At 37.0% G+C, this 17,054-nt stretch overlaps 1 protein-coding gene across 4 annotated transcripts; it reads right to left on the bottom strand.

Annotated features, from left to right (window-relative positions):
- Positions 1–4,770: 4,770 nt before the first annotated feature.
- Positions 4,771–16,941, bottom strand: DCAF16 (DDB1 and CUL4 associated factor 16). 4 transcript variants are annotated; one of them, XM_043438495.1, is made up of 2 exons: positions 16,803–16,941; positions 4,771–8,167 (listed from the first exon to the last, which is right to left on the bottom strand). In XM_043438495.1, exon 2 carries the CDS (start codon positions 7,530–7,532, stop codon positions 6,882–6,884), a length of 651 nt encoding a protein of 216 aa, XP_043294430.1. In that variant the 5' UTR covers positions 7,533–8,167; positions 16,803–16,941; the 3' UTR covers positions 4,771–6,881. The 4 variants fall into 4 exon arrangements, with proteins under 4 accessions (XP_043294430.1, XP_043294429.1, XP_043294432.1 ...); XM_043438494.1 differs by having other exon boundaries at positions 4,771–8,152; positions 16,803–16,939; XM_043438497.1 differs by lacking the exon at positions 16,803–16,941 and adding an exon at positions 16,627–16,760.
- Positions 16,942–17,054: the final 113 nt, after the last annotated feature.

Here is a 17,054-nt window from a genome sequence, read left to right as displayed (position 1 = left end):
GGGCTGGGACAGGCTAGGTCTAAGCCCAGCTGCCACATTCTGTAGCAAGGTGGTGAAGGGGCACTGAAGGCTCATAATGTTCTGAACACTAATCTCTGTCATTGTTTTCAGTGTAGTACCTCACTACCGCCACCATTCTCCCCCCAGGTCCCAGCTCTAATCTGTTTGGTTTAATTTCTCCAGAGAATAAGTCTCCAGCCTTCTGCTAGAAAAAGAGAAAGCTGCTTGGCTACAAAGGGAGAACAAAAAGAGACTTTCAAATAATCCCCTTGTTTTCAGCTTTGCTACTTAACCTCACCTTTCAGGGCACCTAGTGACTCCAAATCCTTGACTCTTTGGGAGGTTCTGGAAGAAAAAGATAGGTGTTCCATATTTGTGGATCTTTTCTGAGATGAAGAGTGGCTGTGAGAATTGTGCTACCTATCAAGTATTTAAGAAAAAAAAAAGTAGTGCACTCTTTCCCTTCATGGTAAAAGGGAAGGGGAAAGTAACTGTTTAAAAGTCACACAAACAAAAAACAACAGACAACCCCTAAACTACCGATTACCTAGACATTATTTCGAAAATTTGTACATCTGGAAATGTTTTAATGGCTATGTGAGAATTTTAGCCAAAGACAATGTGTCTCCTATTAAAAACTCTCATATCTGCAGTTAGGCTTCCTCTTTTATCTCTTAACAATAAACTTTGGGTCAACTATGTGTTAGCCTCCTTCTTCCCGTATCAGGTATTAGCAGGTAAAAAAACCAGTACATAAAGGAAAGAACCGGTGTGTTTCCTGGGAACAAATTCATGACTACAATCCAACCTTAACTAGTGTTACTAACACATTTATAGGGTTGCCAGATAAAATATGGGATGCCACATATATGTGAATTTCAGATAACTAATTTTTTTTTCTAAAATAAGTATGACCCCTATTTCTTTTTTCTGAGATTCAAATTTATTTGGGCATCCTGTATTTTTATTTGCTAAGACTGGCAATCCAACATATTTAAAGAAAGAATATATCGTAAGTAGAAAATGACCACCATAGAAAAACTGGATATAAAGAAGGAAACTGGGGATCTGGACCAAAACTACTCAAGCCACCGAGAAAAATCTACATTACTGGGACTTTGCCTGCTGGTCCAGTGGTTAAGAATCTGCCTTGCAATGCAGGGGACGAAGGTTCGACCCCTGGTGGGGGAAGTAAGATCCCACATGCCACAGAGAAACTAAGCCTGTGCACCATGACTACTGAGCCACCAGGAAAAGACCCCACATGACACACTCAAGATCCTGAATGCGGCAACTAAGACCCGATGTGGCAAATAATATTTAAAAAATCTGCATTACTACCAAGCTGGTATCCGTGGGCAACCCCATACACACCCACTTTGCAATATAGACTGCCTTGGCTGTGACAAAAATTAATGCTTTCAGTCACTATAGGAACTCGCATTATCTAGGTAGCATGGGTAGCCCCTTAATTGTATCACTAGAGCTCTCCTTCTATCAAGCCAGTCTGGTTCCTTAGGGTAACATCACAAAGCCAATCAAGGGTCTTTTCTGATGGCAGATGGCCATACTCTTGGGCTGTTTCAATTATTTGTGTATCTGCCAAACGAAGTTCCCCCAACCAGACCACTGCCTGGATGACTCACAGCTAGACATTAACTGATGTACTGCAGTGTCAGGTCTCACAGGCTGACACCACGGTGGAAGAGTAGCATGAAACATGGGTTTGGTAGTTAACCCAAATATAATAACTTCCCCCTAACTAAAATGTGATCAGCTCTTTAATTTACAGGCTGCAACTCATTTTAAGATCTCATCTGGCTTCTGTTGATCCCTAATTTGACACCACACCAGCTCAGTTCCTGTGTATACTAGGAACTCAGTAAACAATCTTGTTAGGCTGACTGGGATCCTATCTCCTTGATGAATACTGGTTATGTCCTACTCTAGGAAATAGAGCATAACTTTCCAAATATTTTCAATAATTTCTATATCATCTTTCAGGTGCATATATTTTTTCCCGAATAAACTTCTTGAATTCCAGACAACTTACTGCTTTATGCTCCAACACTAAGCTGTTGTTAACATTTTATTTTTTTTTGAGAGTTTGAATTGTTTATTTTACAATTTTATACACACTGTGTTTTAAGTGCATTATTAAATATTTAAATATTTTGTACAGAATTGGAAAAGTAACTTTTCTCATCTTCAGATTTCTCATCTCTGGAAATTATCTCAAAGTATCTTTCCATAGAGTCCTTTCAATGGGTGCTATAGGATTAAAAAAAAAGAATCATTCAAAATCATAAAGTTATGAATGTGGTAAATATTGCCTGGCTGTTGAAGGTCACTTTCAGGTTTATGAGCTGGTGTTGATGAGAAGTAAACAATGATCAACCACAGGCAGAAGCTGCAGGGGATGTGGGGAGAGGTTCCTCACAGTGGTCTATGCTCCACATGTAGAAGAAAAAAAGGCAAAAGCCAGTCTTTAGGTTTTAGATGAGGTAGAGGACTGGTTTTATCAACACCCTTCTGCCTCAGTTCTGATGCTCTTTGCTGTAGCCCTGTTCTGATTCAACCTAAGCCCTGAACATAGTTGATGAGATAGGGTAAGGTATCATTTTTGTATTTATGCATAATATTAAGGGGTTTTTACATTAGTGAAGATGTGAGTAGAAAGGGAGGATTTTTATATTATGTCACAAAATAGTTCATTTTTGAATATTTTAGAATATTAACAAAATTCTCTTGGAACTAAATGTATTATTTCATGTCATGTGTGGGCTGGAAAAAAAGTGACTAAGTTCAGAATTGACATTTAAAATGAAATGTTTATTTCTAGTCCATCTGAGAGTGGGTCTTCACTGGGGAGGTTAACATTTTAAACTGACTCCACAGTTGAGAAGCAACAAATCTAGTACTGTCTGCCTGCTACACTGTTATTTTAAATTATCATCATTATTTTATCTTGGCCACACCCTGAAGCTTGTGGGATCTCAGTTCTCCAGGGATTGAACCTGGGTCACAGCAGTGAAAGCGACAAATCCTAACCACCAGACTACCAGGGAACTCTACTATTATTTTTAAATCAAGTCTTCCTTTTCCATACCTTATTGAAAATTCAGGGCTGGTCATACCTCTTATAGCCAAGAAGAGCTCGGAAGATCACATCACTGTGATATTCCTTCCTTAGTCTCACTTCCAAAAATTTTATAGTACATAATCCCACTGCTGCCACCAATAGAAACAGATTAGAAGACTTATACAAGGATCAGACTCAAACATGTAGCCATTAACTAAACTTGTTTCAAAACTGGCAAAGATACACCATACTTTCCTTTGATAACAGCCAAGTAGACACAATACCTGGTGGTTGGTGTCAGTGTAGCTCCTTCAATTTCCCTCAGTACAATGGGTACTGCTTATTTGTAGACTTATATTAAGGCAGAGGCTTGTACAAAGTTGTCTCATGAAGTCTGAGAAGTCCAGACTTTCTGGGCCTTTATATATACTTCAGTCATATGAGCAAAACACTTCAGGTCTTGATTTTTGTGTGCCGTTGCCTTGTGAATTTAGTATATACAATTTAAATCTGTGTATAAGATACCTATTTATTTTATGTATCCCCTTATCTGACTACCTCCTGTGGGGTTTAATTGTTGGGGTGTGCTCTCCATGTGAATTTCCACTATGCTTGAATGGCTGTCTCATTTTCAAATAATCACCGGCCAGTGTAAGAAGTACGCTTATTTACTGTGAGCCTGACCCTAGCTCACAGTAAGTAAGCACTAATAGCCAAAAGCCTTGGGGTAATTCACACTGGTTCAGTACATTTTGAAACTAACTTCTTATATATCTTAATTTTGTACTCTCAGTGAGTATCTTGAATTATAGTAGGCAGTCCATAATATTATTAGATGAACAACTATATCTCTATTTAAAACTAATGGGCTGCTCCAAAAGATGTTGAGTTCTCTAACAATGGAGCAAAAAAAAGAAAATCATGTTAGAGATGTAAGAGAAAGTAAGCAAATGACCTAAGTGACTAGAACTAAAGTCCTAATTGCTTTAGGAATCTACTCTAGTATCAAAACACTATTTTCATCTTTTAGATGGATAGTTTTGATAGGAGTCCCATAAGATAATTGCCTAAAGGTGACCTAACATCTACCCTCTTCCTGCCATGTCTAGATTTCTTCCTTCCATTAGGAAGGTGACTGGCTTAAAAAGCATGATTATGGCCTTCTGGGCTCAAGTTTTCTGGACTGCTTCAACAAAAAGAGACTATTTGCACCAAGAAAGAATAATACCTTTAAATAACACTGATGTCTGTTGGTTTAGAAATCCCTTTCCCTACCTCTTTGATAAATATTTCGATAAATAAGAGAAAAAACTCATCCTTCTTAATCCTAATTATGATGACTGAATTTAACCAAGATCCATGGAGAGAGAGAGTGTGAAAGTAGTAAACTGACCCCTAGCCCCACACTCATGACACACAAACAGAAGTAAAGTCTTAAGGCTTATTCAGGTACCTATCATTTTATGCAACCTGAAACTACTTAATATATACAAACAAACGGGTTCAAACCTAAGTTTGGACTGAATATCTAACACTTTCTTCAATTATGTTTCTTTCCTAGGGCAGCCAAGTCACCTCCTATGAGATCCACTGTATCTCTATGGACTCTATTTAGCACTTAGTGAATGGTGAATATGCCTTAAGCATGGTAGAATCTATTTCATTTTGTTAGGAACAAATAACCATACTCTGTTCAGCATGTACAAAGCTATTGCTTTATTCAGCTGGGAAGCTGGGAAAAGGCTTCCTTTTGGAATGAACAGCAAAGATGTGTTCATGAACAAGGCACTTTTACACACACACACATGCATGCGCACACACACAGAAAAAGGAACATATTACTGTTACATAAACAGCAACATATTTTAATTTTCAGATCTCCCTACTTCTTCCCACCTCCCCCTTTGAAAAAAAGAAACATGTTTTTGTAACATTAAAAAAAAACAACAATTTCATAGAACATCTACATAGGAGCAGTAAATTCAGTTTACTGTACATTCAGTTACACTAACATTAAATGGTTTCAGTTCAGTAATTTTCCATTAACAAATATTTTTTTTCTACCCACTATAATTCCCTCCTTTTCCTTAAGATGAAACAACTAAGGTTCAGTAGAAATTTCTCATTAGGTTAGAAACATTCTTCTTTCTCAAAGTTGCTATACATTTACAGAATTTGTGATTCCAATAATGCTTCCGTATTTTGATGCCACATTGTATACAGCACTTAATTATGGAGAACAGGAAAAAGCAAAAATAAAATAAGGAAGGATGTGTATATATATATATATACATATATATATATCTTTAACAATCTATTTTCTGATTCCCTTTAGATGACCAGCCAACCAGGATCACATACAGATTTCCTCTTTATTGTAGGTGTGTGAAAAGACTTACTGGCCTCACACATTTTATGTATGTTGATTTCTATGTTTAGACACAGCAAGACTCATTTGCAAGGGTATGTATGGTTTCTATTCAACCAGAAAAAAAATCTAAAGTGAGACACAGAAACACTTCAGATTGTATTAGGCTGAGATTTTCTGCAGTAAAGTTCTTTAAAGTTAGAAGGGTTCCTAAAAAGTTTGCAATAGATGTGGAAAGTGCATGAATACTGCTCCAGGAAACATATAGATAAAATACTTTCATCTACCAGCATAAATGCTTTTAATTCTTTCCCACTGGTCTTTTGGAATGTGTTTTATTTGCTACCAACTAAAGTCTAGATGCCAGGATGCAGGAAATATATTCCATACAGAACAAGTGTTTGTTTTAACTCCATGTATGATCTTACAAGGCTGTTCACATGATGCAGTGGTAAAGAATCCGCCTGCCAATGCAGGAGACGCAAGAGATGCAGGTTCATCTCTGGGTCAGAAAGATTCCCTGGAGTAGGAAATGGCAACCTATTCCAGTATTCTTGCATGGAAAATTCCATGGATAGAAGAACCTTGCAGGTTACAGTCCATGGGGTTGCAAAGAGTCAAACAAGACTGAGCACACACACACACATGATCTTACAAGCCAGTTTATCTAGAGACAGCCTGGTGAGAGCCTATAAAATGTGTATGCTGTAACTGCAGGTCCCATAATACGTCTGAAGTAGTGTAGGCTACTACTGCATTAGTGGGTTACAGTCCACGGGGTTGCAGATTCGGACACAACTAAGTGACTAAGCACTGCTGCACTGCACTCCCTCCCCCCAAAATAGGAACCCCTAAAGGGCGCCCTATGTAGGACTATCAATATAAAACTGGGAGGTAAATCCATATTCCTACCATTTTCTTTTGTCCAGTTATTAAATTTAATTCAAGAACCTCTCCAAAAATGAGTACTAGAGAAAAGTATGCTCAGAAAGGTGTTATTAGCACTAACTTACCAGTTTCCACAATGGCTATTCTGAAGGTTGGGTAACAAATGGGATAGTGGCCCACTTTTCCTTCCCACTAGTAATTAGGTATCTAGTTAAGTCCATTAGACAGGCAGAGTAAATTGTGGGGAGAACTGAGTGTGGAGAATAGTCAACTTATTTTTCTATAAAAAGGTCCCTTTTAACTAATTCTCTATTGAAGTTCTCATCTCATCCACAGGGTCTTTCAAAAGGAATGTCTGCACTGCACATTTTCTGTAGCTGAGTTACAGGACTCTTAGGGTATGTATTTAGTACTTGATGGTATTTTGGCTTCTGAAGACAGGGCATAGTGTGGCTGAGAAGACATTTGTTTCTCAATTGTGGGCTGTGTAACTGTGTTCCTTTCTCAGGTGGGAACACGAGATGAGAATGAATGGTGGGTTTTTTATAGTGATGCAGTTAGGAGTTTGTTAACTGCCTTTTGGAAGTCAGTGTAGGAATAAGTAGTGTTGATGGGTTCAGTGCGGGTTGTTTCCTTAACTGTTTTAGTTAACCAGCCACAGCAACAACCAGAAACACAGGAATTAGGAATCTGTTTTAGGTATTCAGGTATCGGGGTGGCTCTACTCAATGTTCGGCTTAACTGTTTGGTGGCAAACTGCAGTGGTCCATTTAGAGTGGCATGGTCTCTAGAAAGCCGGCTGGGACTTATAAGGGGCTTTTGAAAAGGTGGTACTCCACAAGAAGCCAGAGGAGGCCATTCAGGAATTGGTTCCAGTTTGGGTACACAATGGGAGCAATGAGAGAGTCTCAGGCCTATCTCTCGAAGTATATGGACTGGTGTGCTAGCATCCAGGAGTTTAGCATGATATAACCAGGAATTAGGATTTAACGGTTTCCAAGTTGTAGAATATTTTAAAAGGCACTTAACCTGCCAGGCAAGACTCTCAAGAGGTGTTAGGTTGGGCACCACAGGGTCCTCTTCTTCAGAGGAATCCCACTCTTCCCCAGAACTCTCATTTAGGTAGGTAGTGTTTTCTTCTTCCTCACTTTCTGATTCTGATAAGGGATCAGGAGAGGGATTTCTAGGACCCATTAAAATAGACCAACAGTATAGGAAAAAAGATACCAGGAAAAGGTAACAATCTAAGCCAGCAAAACACTAACACTGGCAAATAAAGCAAAAGATGAGAAGCTGTTTCAGTAAGATTCACTTGTATCTCAGTCTGTTAAACACACATGGTATGCCTCTGGCTTGCAACACTGTACAGTTCTTCAAGATTATGTTGTATATTCTTCACTTACAAAGAAGACAGCTCAGTTCTCAGCACCAGTTCAGTGTGTAAAAGTTAGTCACTTACCAGTGGCACAGGTCAGAGTCTCTCCTTCAAATCCTGGCTACTGAAGAAAAGAAGAGGTCAACGTATAGACAAGCTGATTTGCTTAGCATGGTCTCAACTGGTTGCAATTTCATGAAGAGACACCTTGTGTACTCTTTTTTGTTGGCAGAGATATCGTATCTATTTGGTAATGAAAAGAAACTCAGTGGTTGCCTTCTTTGTTGGCTGGTACAGTAACTTTTGTGCAGGGGGATGGTGGGATGAGTTGCCAAGGATCTGTCTGGTGTGCAATGATCCGATGTTTTCCATAGATGGTGCAAATGCCCTTGGAAACTGGCGACTTAGTTGCTGGACCATCTGCAAAGGTAGCCTTAACCTGTGAATGAGAAGACTTGAGACATGATATTAAAGCTTGAAAACACTGGGTAACATTATTATCCATCTAACTTCATAGAGTATCCAAGCACACTGATGCTAAGCAAGAAGCCTTATTGGCTTTCCCATCTCCAGCACATAAACTTAGGCAGATTCTCCAACTGGGACTGGCTCCTACCTTGACAAAATTGGCAAAGAGACCCTGGGGCCACTTTAATCCTTTGTTGGTACATACCTGGGCCAGTTTGTTTTTTATTATGCAGTTCTAGACCAGGGATCTGCCAAAGCGGATCCCTTATGCTCCAAACTCCAAATAGGGAGCTGTAAAAGGTACCTTTTTATCTTTAGAGGTGCTTCTTGGCATTAATTTTAGGAGATCTGTCCTCATTGTAGTTTCTAGATATTAGAACTCTTGCTGGGACCCAGAGGTTGAGGTCCTATGACTATACTCTACAGATCATGGCAGGCATAAATCTTAATATAGCAGGAATTACAATGATTATAAACAGCTTAAATTCATAATTAAAAGACAGACACTCAGAATGAATTAACAAAACAAAATAAGATTCAGTAACATACTTTAAAGCAAAAAGACCCACAAAGGTCAAAACCAGAAATGTGAACAAAGATGTTACCAGGTAACTGTGGACCAGAATAAAGCTCAGATAGCAATCTTAATACCCAACAAAAAAGATTTCAAACCAGAAAATATAAGGAACAAAGAGGGATGTTATAATACAGGCAAAAATGAAAGAATAAAAGTGATATACTCATTATAAATGTCTATGAACCTAAAAGCACATCCTTAAAGTTCCTCAGGTAACGACTAATATAACTGAGGGGGGAATATAAGCAGAGATATAAGCATTCTGAAACAGTTAAAAGTATTAATATGCTCTAGGAATTTTAAAAGACAAACACAGAAATATTTCATGCATTAAGCTATAAAGCATAACTAGATTCCAAAGTGTGAACTTCATTTAGACTAAATTTTCTGACCATAATGCAATAAAAGTAGATGTTAAAAGTAATTATAGGTTAGGAAACTCGATAACTCATGGATTAGTAAAATGGATATCATAAAATACATTAAATATAAGATTGAATGGTAATATAACCATACAAGGCAAAATTTGTGGGGCATGGCCAAACCAGTACCTAGAAGAAATTCATAGCTTTGAATACACTTGCGAGGAAATAAGGAAGTTTAAATACCCCCATGTTAGGCATTCAAAATAACAGAAAAAATCAACAGCAAAATAAGCAGAAAAGAAATAATAAAGGCAGAAATTAAATAGTATGTAACAGAAAAATAGATTGATAAAACTGAAAAAGAGTTTTCTGAAAATATGAGTAAAAAAAACAAAACTGGTGAGACTTATCAAGAAAGAGATTTAAAAATACTCCAAAAAAGATTAAAAGTAAAAACAATATATGCTAACATGTGAAAACCTAGATAAACTGGCTAAATTCTAGAAGAATATATAATACTAAAATTCATATAGGAAGAAATAGATAACTTGAATAAAACAGACTAGTATTAAAGAAAGTGGAAAAATAATAACCGCCTATTAAAAACACCACTCTCATAAGATTATGAGTTCCATTAAACTTCCAAGAAAATTAATACATATTTTATATTCACTGTTTCAGAAAAAAGCAAAAAAGCATAAAACTGATTAGCTTCTTTCATGAGGATAATAAAACATTAATTAAATCTAGAGATGAAGCATATAAGAAAGCTATAGGCTCATTTTACTTGCAAAAATTTCAAATACTACCTAATGAAATGTAATAGTGTAATAAAGAAAAAAAGAATGTCATAATCATGTAGAGCTTGAAAGCAAGAACATCTCAGTTTCATAAATTTATAAATATAAATCACTATAGTAATAAAACAAAAAATCAGATAATTTTATCAACTGTGGAAATTTAACTCTTCTTAGTTTTTGACCAACACCTATTTATGACTTAAAAAAACAAAACACTTTAACCAAATTGGAAGAGAAAGCTACTTTCTCATCATGGTAAAACTTATCTACCAAAAACTTTCAGCAATTATTATCCTAAATGAGAAATTTAGATATTCTCTTTAAAAATGAATTACATAAGGGTGATTCTGATGACTGATACTGTGTAACAAAGTACCAAAGTCCTAGTCAACATTATTATTTTTTTTTAAAAAAGGGTGAGAACTGTAAAGAGATAAAACTACTATTTTACAGATGATATGGTCATCCAAATTAAAAAAAAAACAAACCCTAAAATATAAACTATTAGAGCTACCAAAAAAGCTCAACAAGGTTCCTGAATCTTTTTTCCAATTCACACATTAACCTATGAATATTCATTAACTTATTTACATAGCACTCACTATTTGCCAAATACTATTCTAGGAATTGCACAAACACAACTCATTGAAATTCTAACAATCCTGTAAGATAGGTACTTTTATTGTCCCCATTTTATACATGAGGTTTAAGCTACCTGTCCAGGGTCCTATATCTACAAAATGATAAGATTTGACCACAGGCACTCTTAACTTCTATACCAGCAATATGGACCATAAAATATATTACATAAATACTTTCACAATAAAGGAAAAAAAAAAAAAAAAACTCAGACCAAACCTATGAAGATTTAAGAACTAATCAATAATATGCAAAACCTCTACAAAGAAGACTGTAAAATTCTAATCAAGGACACAGATAATTTAAAATAGACATTCCATGCTCTTGGATGGAACAAATCAATACTACAAAGATAACTTTTTTCCAAATTAATTCATACAATCCTCATATGTTAAGAATAAAATTCCATATATAGCTAAACCAACTATTTAAACAGAAGAGTAAAGGAAGTTCTTGGCCTACAGGATATTAACACATATTAGAAAAGCTACAGAAATTAAAATAAGGTAGAGTCAGTATAAGAACAGGGCTTCTCTGGTGGAGTATAAGAACAAATAGTCCAATGGAACAAAGCTCAGAAATAGAGCCACATAAAATTTTAGAATGTAATATAAAGTTAGCACATAAATCAAGGGGGGATGAATCCATCTAGCACATACTAATGGTAAATCTGGCTCATTATATGAAGAAAAATAAAAGTTACCTATATAATGACACATACAAAGGAGGACTCATGATAGATTAAAGATCTAAGTGAGAAGTATAAGACTATATAGTCACTAGAATATAATGCAGGAGAATATCTTTGTGAATTAGGAGCAGAGGACTTCTTAAAAAAAACAAACATAAAGCACAAGACCAAACTATGATGAGTTCAATCACATCAAAATTAATCCTTTCTGGACTCAAGTAAAGACATCAAGAAAAAAGTTAATTACAAATCAACAACAAAGGTAGCAATCTCAATAAAGAAATGGGCAAAGGATAAAAATACCCAGTTTACAGAAGAAAAAATCGACAGGCCATTAACTCTATGTGAGTAAAGAGATAATCACATTATTCTATTATTTTGGTAAAAATTAGGAAGATGGATAATGCCAGCTGTTAGTGAGGGGACTAAAGGAATTCCTTTAGAAACCAGCATTATTGGTGAGATTATAGACTGGGCTAACCTTTCTTAAGAGCAATCTGGCAGCACTGCTTAGCTAGGCTATCTGCACATCTCAGGATCTACTCTTGGGTTTATATAACAGAGAAAATCTCTGGAAAACCAACATGTATTCTGAAGCTTCATCTTTGATGGTAAAGAATTAGAAGCATTCAAAGTTTCCATCCCTAGAGGACTGGATAGGTAACATGTGATGAAAGCACATTAGAAGTATACATAGCAACACAGATGGACTAAAAGCATAGGTCTAAATTGCAGAGTTGGCCATAACTTAGCAACTGAACAAGTCAAATAAGCAAAACCAAAGTATCAACATCCCACTTAGGCCATTCTGTAAGAATGATTTTCAAAATGAAAGTCTGTAACATCTCTAGGGTCAAATACATAGAGGTGATAAGGGCTGGCTTCGTGTCAGTAATGTTCATCTAAAGAACATTTCTCTGGGACTTCCTGGTAGTTCAGTGGTAAAGATGCCATGCTCCCAATGCAGGGGACACAGGTTAGATATCTGCTCTGGGAACTAAGATTCCACATGCTGTGCAGCATGGCCAAATAAAATAAGAGAATATTTCTCTGGCTTCTACTCATTCTTTCATCTAATTTAGTTCTCAGCAGTGGCACATATTAGGGGCTTAGCAAGTTTTTTTTAAAAAATTAATGAGAGAATGGTAGAGGCCAGTTATAAGTTAACTACACAAGCATGTTTTACTTTTATTCTAGGGAGACAAAAATATTTAATATACATGTATGAGAAAGATATATAGACATATGAAATAATATTTAAAAACAGAATCAACAAAGATACTACTAAAGCCATACAAAGGGAACTGCTTTTAACTTAAAACTTCATCTTTAAGAATACTTTAAAAAGTTTATATTACCAACTTCAATCTGAAAACAAAAAGAAAATTATAAATGTATTATAAGTATTTTATTGAATTAGGAGGTTTTAGCTTTTAATTCTTCTGTCCTCGTAGTTTTACTATTTTCATTCAGCCAGATTCCATCTGCAAGACTATTAATTGGCTACGCTTTAGTTATTGTGTTATTCAAAGTATTCTTTAAAAGGCTCATTCTACTATAGCAGAAATAAGACAGTTTCTTTGAAGGCATCTGTAAATTCTAGAGTGAACCCATCCTGTTAACCTCTTACATTCCACAGGCACTATAGTGTTAGTTGCTCAGTCGTGTCCGACTCTGCAACCGCATGGACTGTAGCCTGTCAGGCTCCTCTGTCCATGGGATTTTCCAGGCAAGAATACTGGAGTGGGTTGCCATTTCCTTCTCCAGGAGATCTTCCCAACTCAGGGATCGATCAAACCTGGGTCTCCTGTATTGCAGGCAGATTCTTTACTGTCTCAGCCATTACAGAAGCAGTTATAGGCACTATAACCCCATATCAGAACTGAATTACTGGGAAATCCCATGGACAGAGAGCCAGGCAGGCTACCCTCCATGAGGTCAGAGTTGGACACGACTTAGCAACAACATGTATATGATGATAAAGTAACTGAACAAAAAACATAAAAACTGAATTAATCACTCTATATACTCCCATGTAAAATTTACCTTGAAAGAATGATTTTTCTGTAATTTCAGAAATAGTCTTACTATACAAATTAGTTTGCTTAGTTTAATTGCTACAATTTCTTTTCCCCAATAGCATTAAAAGTCAAGTCACAGATAAGTGAAAGGCAGTGAGTTTAACATAGCATCTTTTAAAAAATGAAGCCAGTTTTATTGAGGTATGATTGACAAATTGTGTATATTTAACATGTACATGTGATATCCTGAGACATGTATTCACTGTGAAATGATTACCACAATCAAGCTAATGAATATATCCATCACCTCACAGGTTTTTTTTTTTTTTTGCATGTTATGTGATGAGAACACTTAGGATCTACTCTCGGTAAATTTCAAGTATACATAATTAACTATCACCACCACAACGTACATTAGGTCTCCAGAAAGTTTGTACGCTTTGGCATCTTCCTATTTCCTTTACCCACTAGCCACTGGTAACTCCCTTTCTACTCTGTTACTGTGAGTTCAACTTTTTGAGAGTCCACATGTAAACAGGATCATACAGGATTTGTCTGTGTTTGGTTTATTTCATATGGCAGAATGTCCTCCAGGTTGACCCATGTTGCTGTAAGTTGTAGAATTTCCTTCTTTTTAAAGACTGAATCATGTCTGTATATAAATGTTTCATCTTCTTTATCCATTCACTCATTGATAGACACTTATTTCCACATCTTGGCTACTGTGAATAATGCTGCAATAAACATGGGAGTGCAGATACATCTTTGAGACAGTAATTTTATTTCCTTTGAATATATACCAAGGGGGATTCCTGGATCATATGACAGTTCTATTTTTACTTTTTTGAGGAACTTCCATATTGTTGCCCACCAACATGTATCAGTGTCCCTTTTTCTGTACATCCTTATCAACAGAAAGGATTGTTATCTTTAGACTTTTTAATAGTCATTCTGACAGATGTGAAGTGATACTTTACTGTTGTTATCATTTGCATTTCCCTGATGATTCATGATGCTGACCACCTTTTCATATACTGGTTGGCCATTTGCATGTGTTCTTTGGGAAATTTGTCTATTCAGGTCCTTTGCTCATTTTTAATTAAGTTATTATTATTAATTTGCTATTGAATTGTATGAGTTCTTATACATTAATATTAACCCCTTATGAGATATATGGTTTGCAACTATCTTTAACCATTTTGTAATCCAGTATCTTTTTTAAAAAAAATTTCAGATTATAATGTTAAAAAAATACTGAAAAAAGGCATATTATTAAAACCTCACCTCCACAGAGCTAAGCAAGATAGTTAGGCTGACCTCTGGTGGCCAATGCCTCACTCTTCAGTAACTGACAAAATGGTATGAATTTGTGGTGAGATAATTCAGTAAAATATGGTAAAGGAAATTAACAGTTAGAACTGCACAGTTAAAAAAGCAACAAAGGTAGCATACACCCAAAGCATAAGGAAGCCTGAGCAATAAAAGGCTACAAAATAAGAAAAATGCCTCCAAATATTAGTTTGTTCTAACTTTTAGTTCACCAGTTGATTTTAGATGAAAAGCAAATGGTTAAGTTCAGTGGTTCCCAAAGTAAGAATAGTTCTACACTACTACTGCAGCCACTAGCTCCATTTAGCACTTGAAATGTGGCTAGTGTAAATAATTCTCAATTTATGTTGAATACATGTTGAAATGCTATTTTGGATATACTTGGTTAAAAAAAATAATGCCCTTTCTATGTTTCTTTCACCACAGCTGTCTAGATATTCTATGTTTTATTCTACAGTGAGATTATAATTGTTATCAAGCATATTCCATGCACTCTTAAACCTCTATGATTTTCCTAGAGCTGATTAACCTAAAGTACCCACACATCTTGCCTTTTCAGAAATTAGACATCTTGATAATTTTGAAATTATGGGGACTCCAACTACTACCATATTTATTTTAACTAGAATTTGAATACCTACAATGTTTCAGGAATTAGGACTGTGAAGCAAGGGAATGTATGAACAATTATGGCATACTCAAACAATAGAATATTAGCGAAACTGTCTGTACCTCAGTTTCCCCTGCTTAAAAAGGAGAAAGTAGTTTCAAGAGTTGTATCGCAGGATTAAGTGAAGTGCTTAGAACAGTGTCTTGGCATAAAAGGCAATGAAATAAAATACAATTTTATGACAAGAAAATAAAAATTAAAACATAAATTTTTTCTCTGCCTGTTTGGGCCTCCTCCCTCCCCTTTAGTGTGTGTTGTGTAGCTGCACTAACCAGACCTCCTAGGAGATAACCTTCCTTCTTAATCTTGTAAGGGGTCTGGTATGACCTACTACTCTCTTCATACCCATAGATCTGGATTGTGTAAACTGTCAGTAATGCGTTGACTGTCACCCTTCGTCTCAAAAACATATATAATCGTGCTTAGTCCTCTAAAGGGCAGAACAGTCCTCAGAGCTTTCTGAAAGACTATCTCATGGGTTGTAATCCTCAGGTTGGCTTGAGTAAAATTTTCCTTTTCCTTCCTAGATCAACCACTGATTACTTTTTCCTAGACAAAGGGTCCATAAGGTGTTCAGTTACTGTTACGAAAATATCAATATGAATAAACTTCAAAAATAACAGTTATGGGAAAAAGCAGGTTCCATATAATTATTCATATAACGTCAGAACATGAAAACAATACAGTATACTTATTCACAGATTTATTCATATGTCATTAACACACAAAAGTTAACAGTAAATTAAGAAAATCCCCCCCCCCCCCACCCCGCGCCCTCCAAAAAAAGAAGAAAACCCATTACTGCCGGGAAGGGAAGATAGTTCGACAGGAAAAAGGCGTACATGAAGCACTGTAATCTAATTCTGTTGATTTCTACCTGAAATAACTCCATTAAAAAAAATTCGGAAGGCACTCCAAATTTATCTTAATCTCTATACCCTTTCCCAATCTGTGTTCTTTGTTGAAAACGCTACCCTTAGGTACCTTTGTGGGGCTTCCCTGGTGGCTCAGTGGCTCCCTCCTGCCAAAGCAGGAGATGCGGATTAGATCCCAGGGTGGGGAAGATCCCGTGGAGGAGGAAATGGCAACTCACTTCAGTATTTTTGCCTGGGAAATCCCCCACGGACAGAGCAGCCTGGCGGGCTACAGTCTCTGGGATCGCAGACAGTTGGACGCGACATAGCGACTAAACATGCACGTTTGTAAACCAGGCCTTCAAAGCCTGTGCATCTACAACAAGCTGTATCTAAATTAACTCGAGCCTCTCTTCCCAACTGCCTCCCACGTTTGCAGCCTCTCCACCAGCAATTTCACTGTGGGGCGAGGTTTAAGTAATTAGATGTGAGCACTGACCAGAAGGACAACAACCGCTCAGAATTAAAAAGCGGCTCGCCTCCATCAGAAGACCTCGGAACATTTCCCTTCTCAGTAGAAGCCGGGACGCTGCGCAGCACTCCCAGACGCCCGCCTTCCCTCCTCCCCTCAGGGGGAGCAGGGATTCTTCCCCTCAGCAGAGTCCCTGTTCTCACCCAAGGAGGATCCTTTCTTCTTCCTCGCCTCACCCCCAGCCGCAAGACCCGATCAGGCCTAGCGCCACCAGCTCGGTTCCAATAGTCGAATCTCCACAGAGTTCGCACTCCCGGCGGATATCTCTTCCGGGGGAGCCAATGACCCTTTCTCTTAGAAACGTCAAGTCTCCCTCGGAAAACGGCTTGAAAGACCCTCAGCGCATGCGCCCAAGCCGCGATGCTGAAGGCAGTGGATTCACCTCTTCCAGCTCT

The sequence above is a fragment of the Cervus canadensis genome, chromosome 19, assembly GCF_019320065.1.
Source record: "Cervus canadensis isolate Bull #8, Minnesota chromosome 19, ASM1932006v1, whole genome shotgun sequence".
Taxonomy (NCBI): domain Eukaryota; kingdom Metazoa; phylum Chordata; class Mammalia; order Artiodactyla; family Cervidae; genus Cervus; species Cervus canadensis.
Note: the sequence above shows the minus strand (reverse complement) of the source record. Positions and strands in the feature narration are given on the sequence as shown.

Bases quoted from the DNA above. Each gene is read 5' to 3' on its own strand.
- DCAF16 (XM_043438495.1), bottom strand. From the start codon at position 7,532: ATGGGTCCTAGAAATCCCTCTCCTGATCCCTTATCAGAATCAGAAAGT.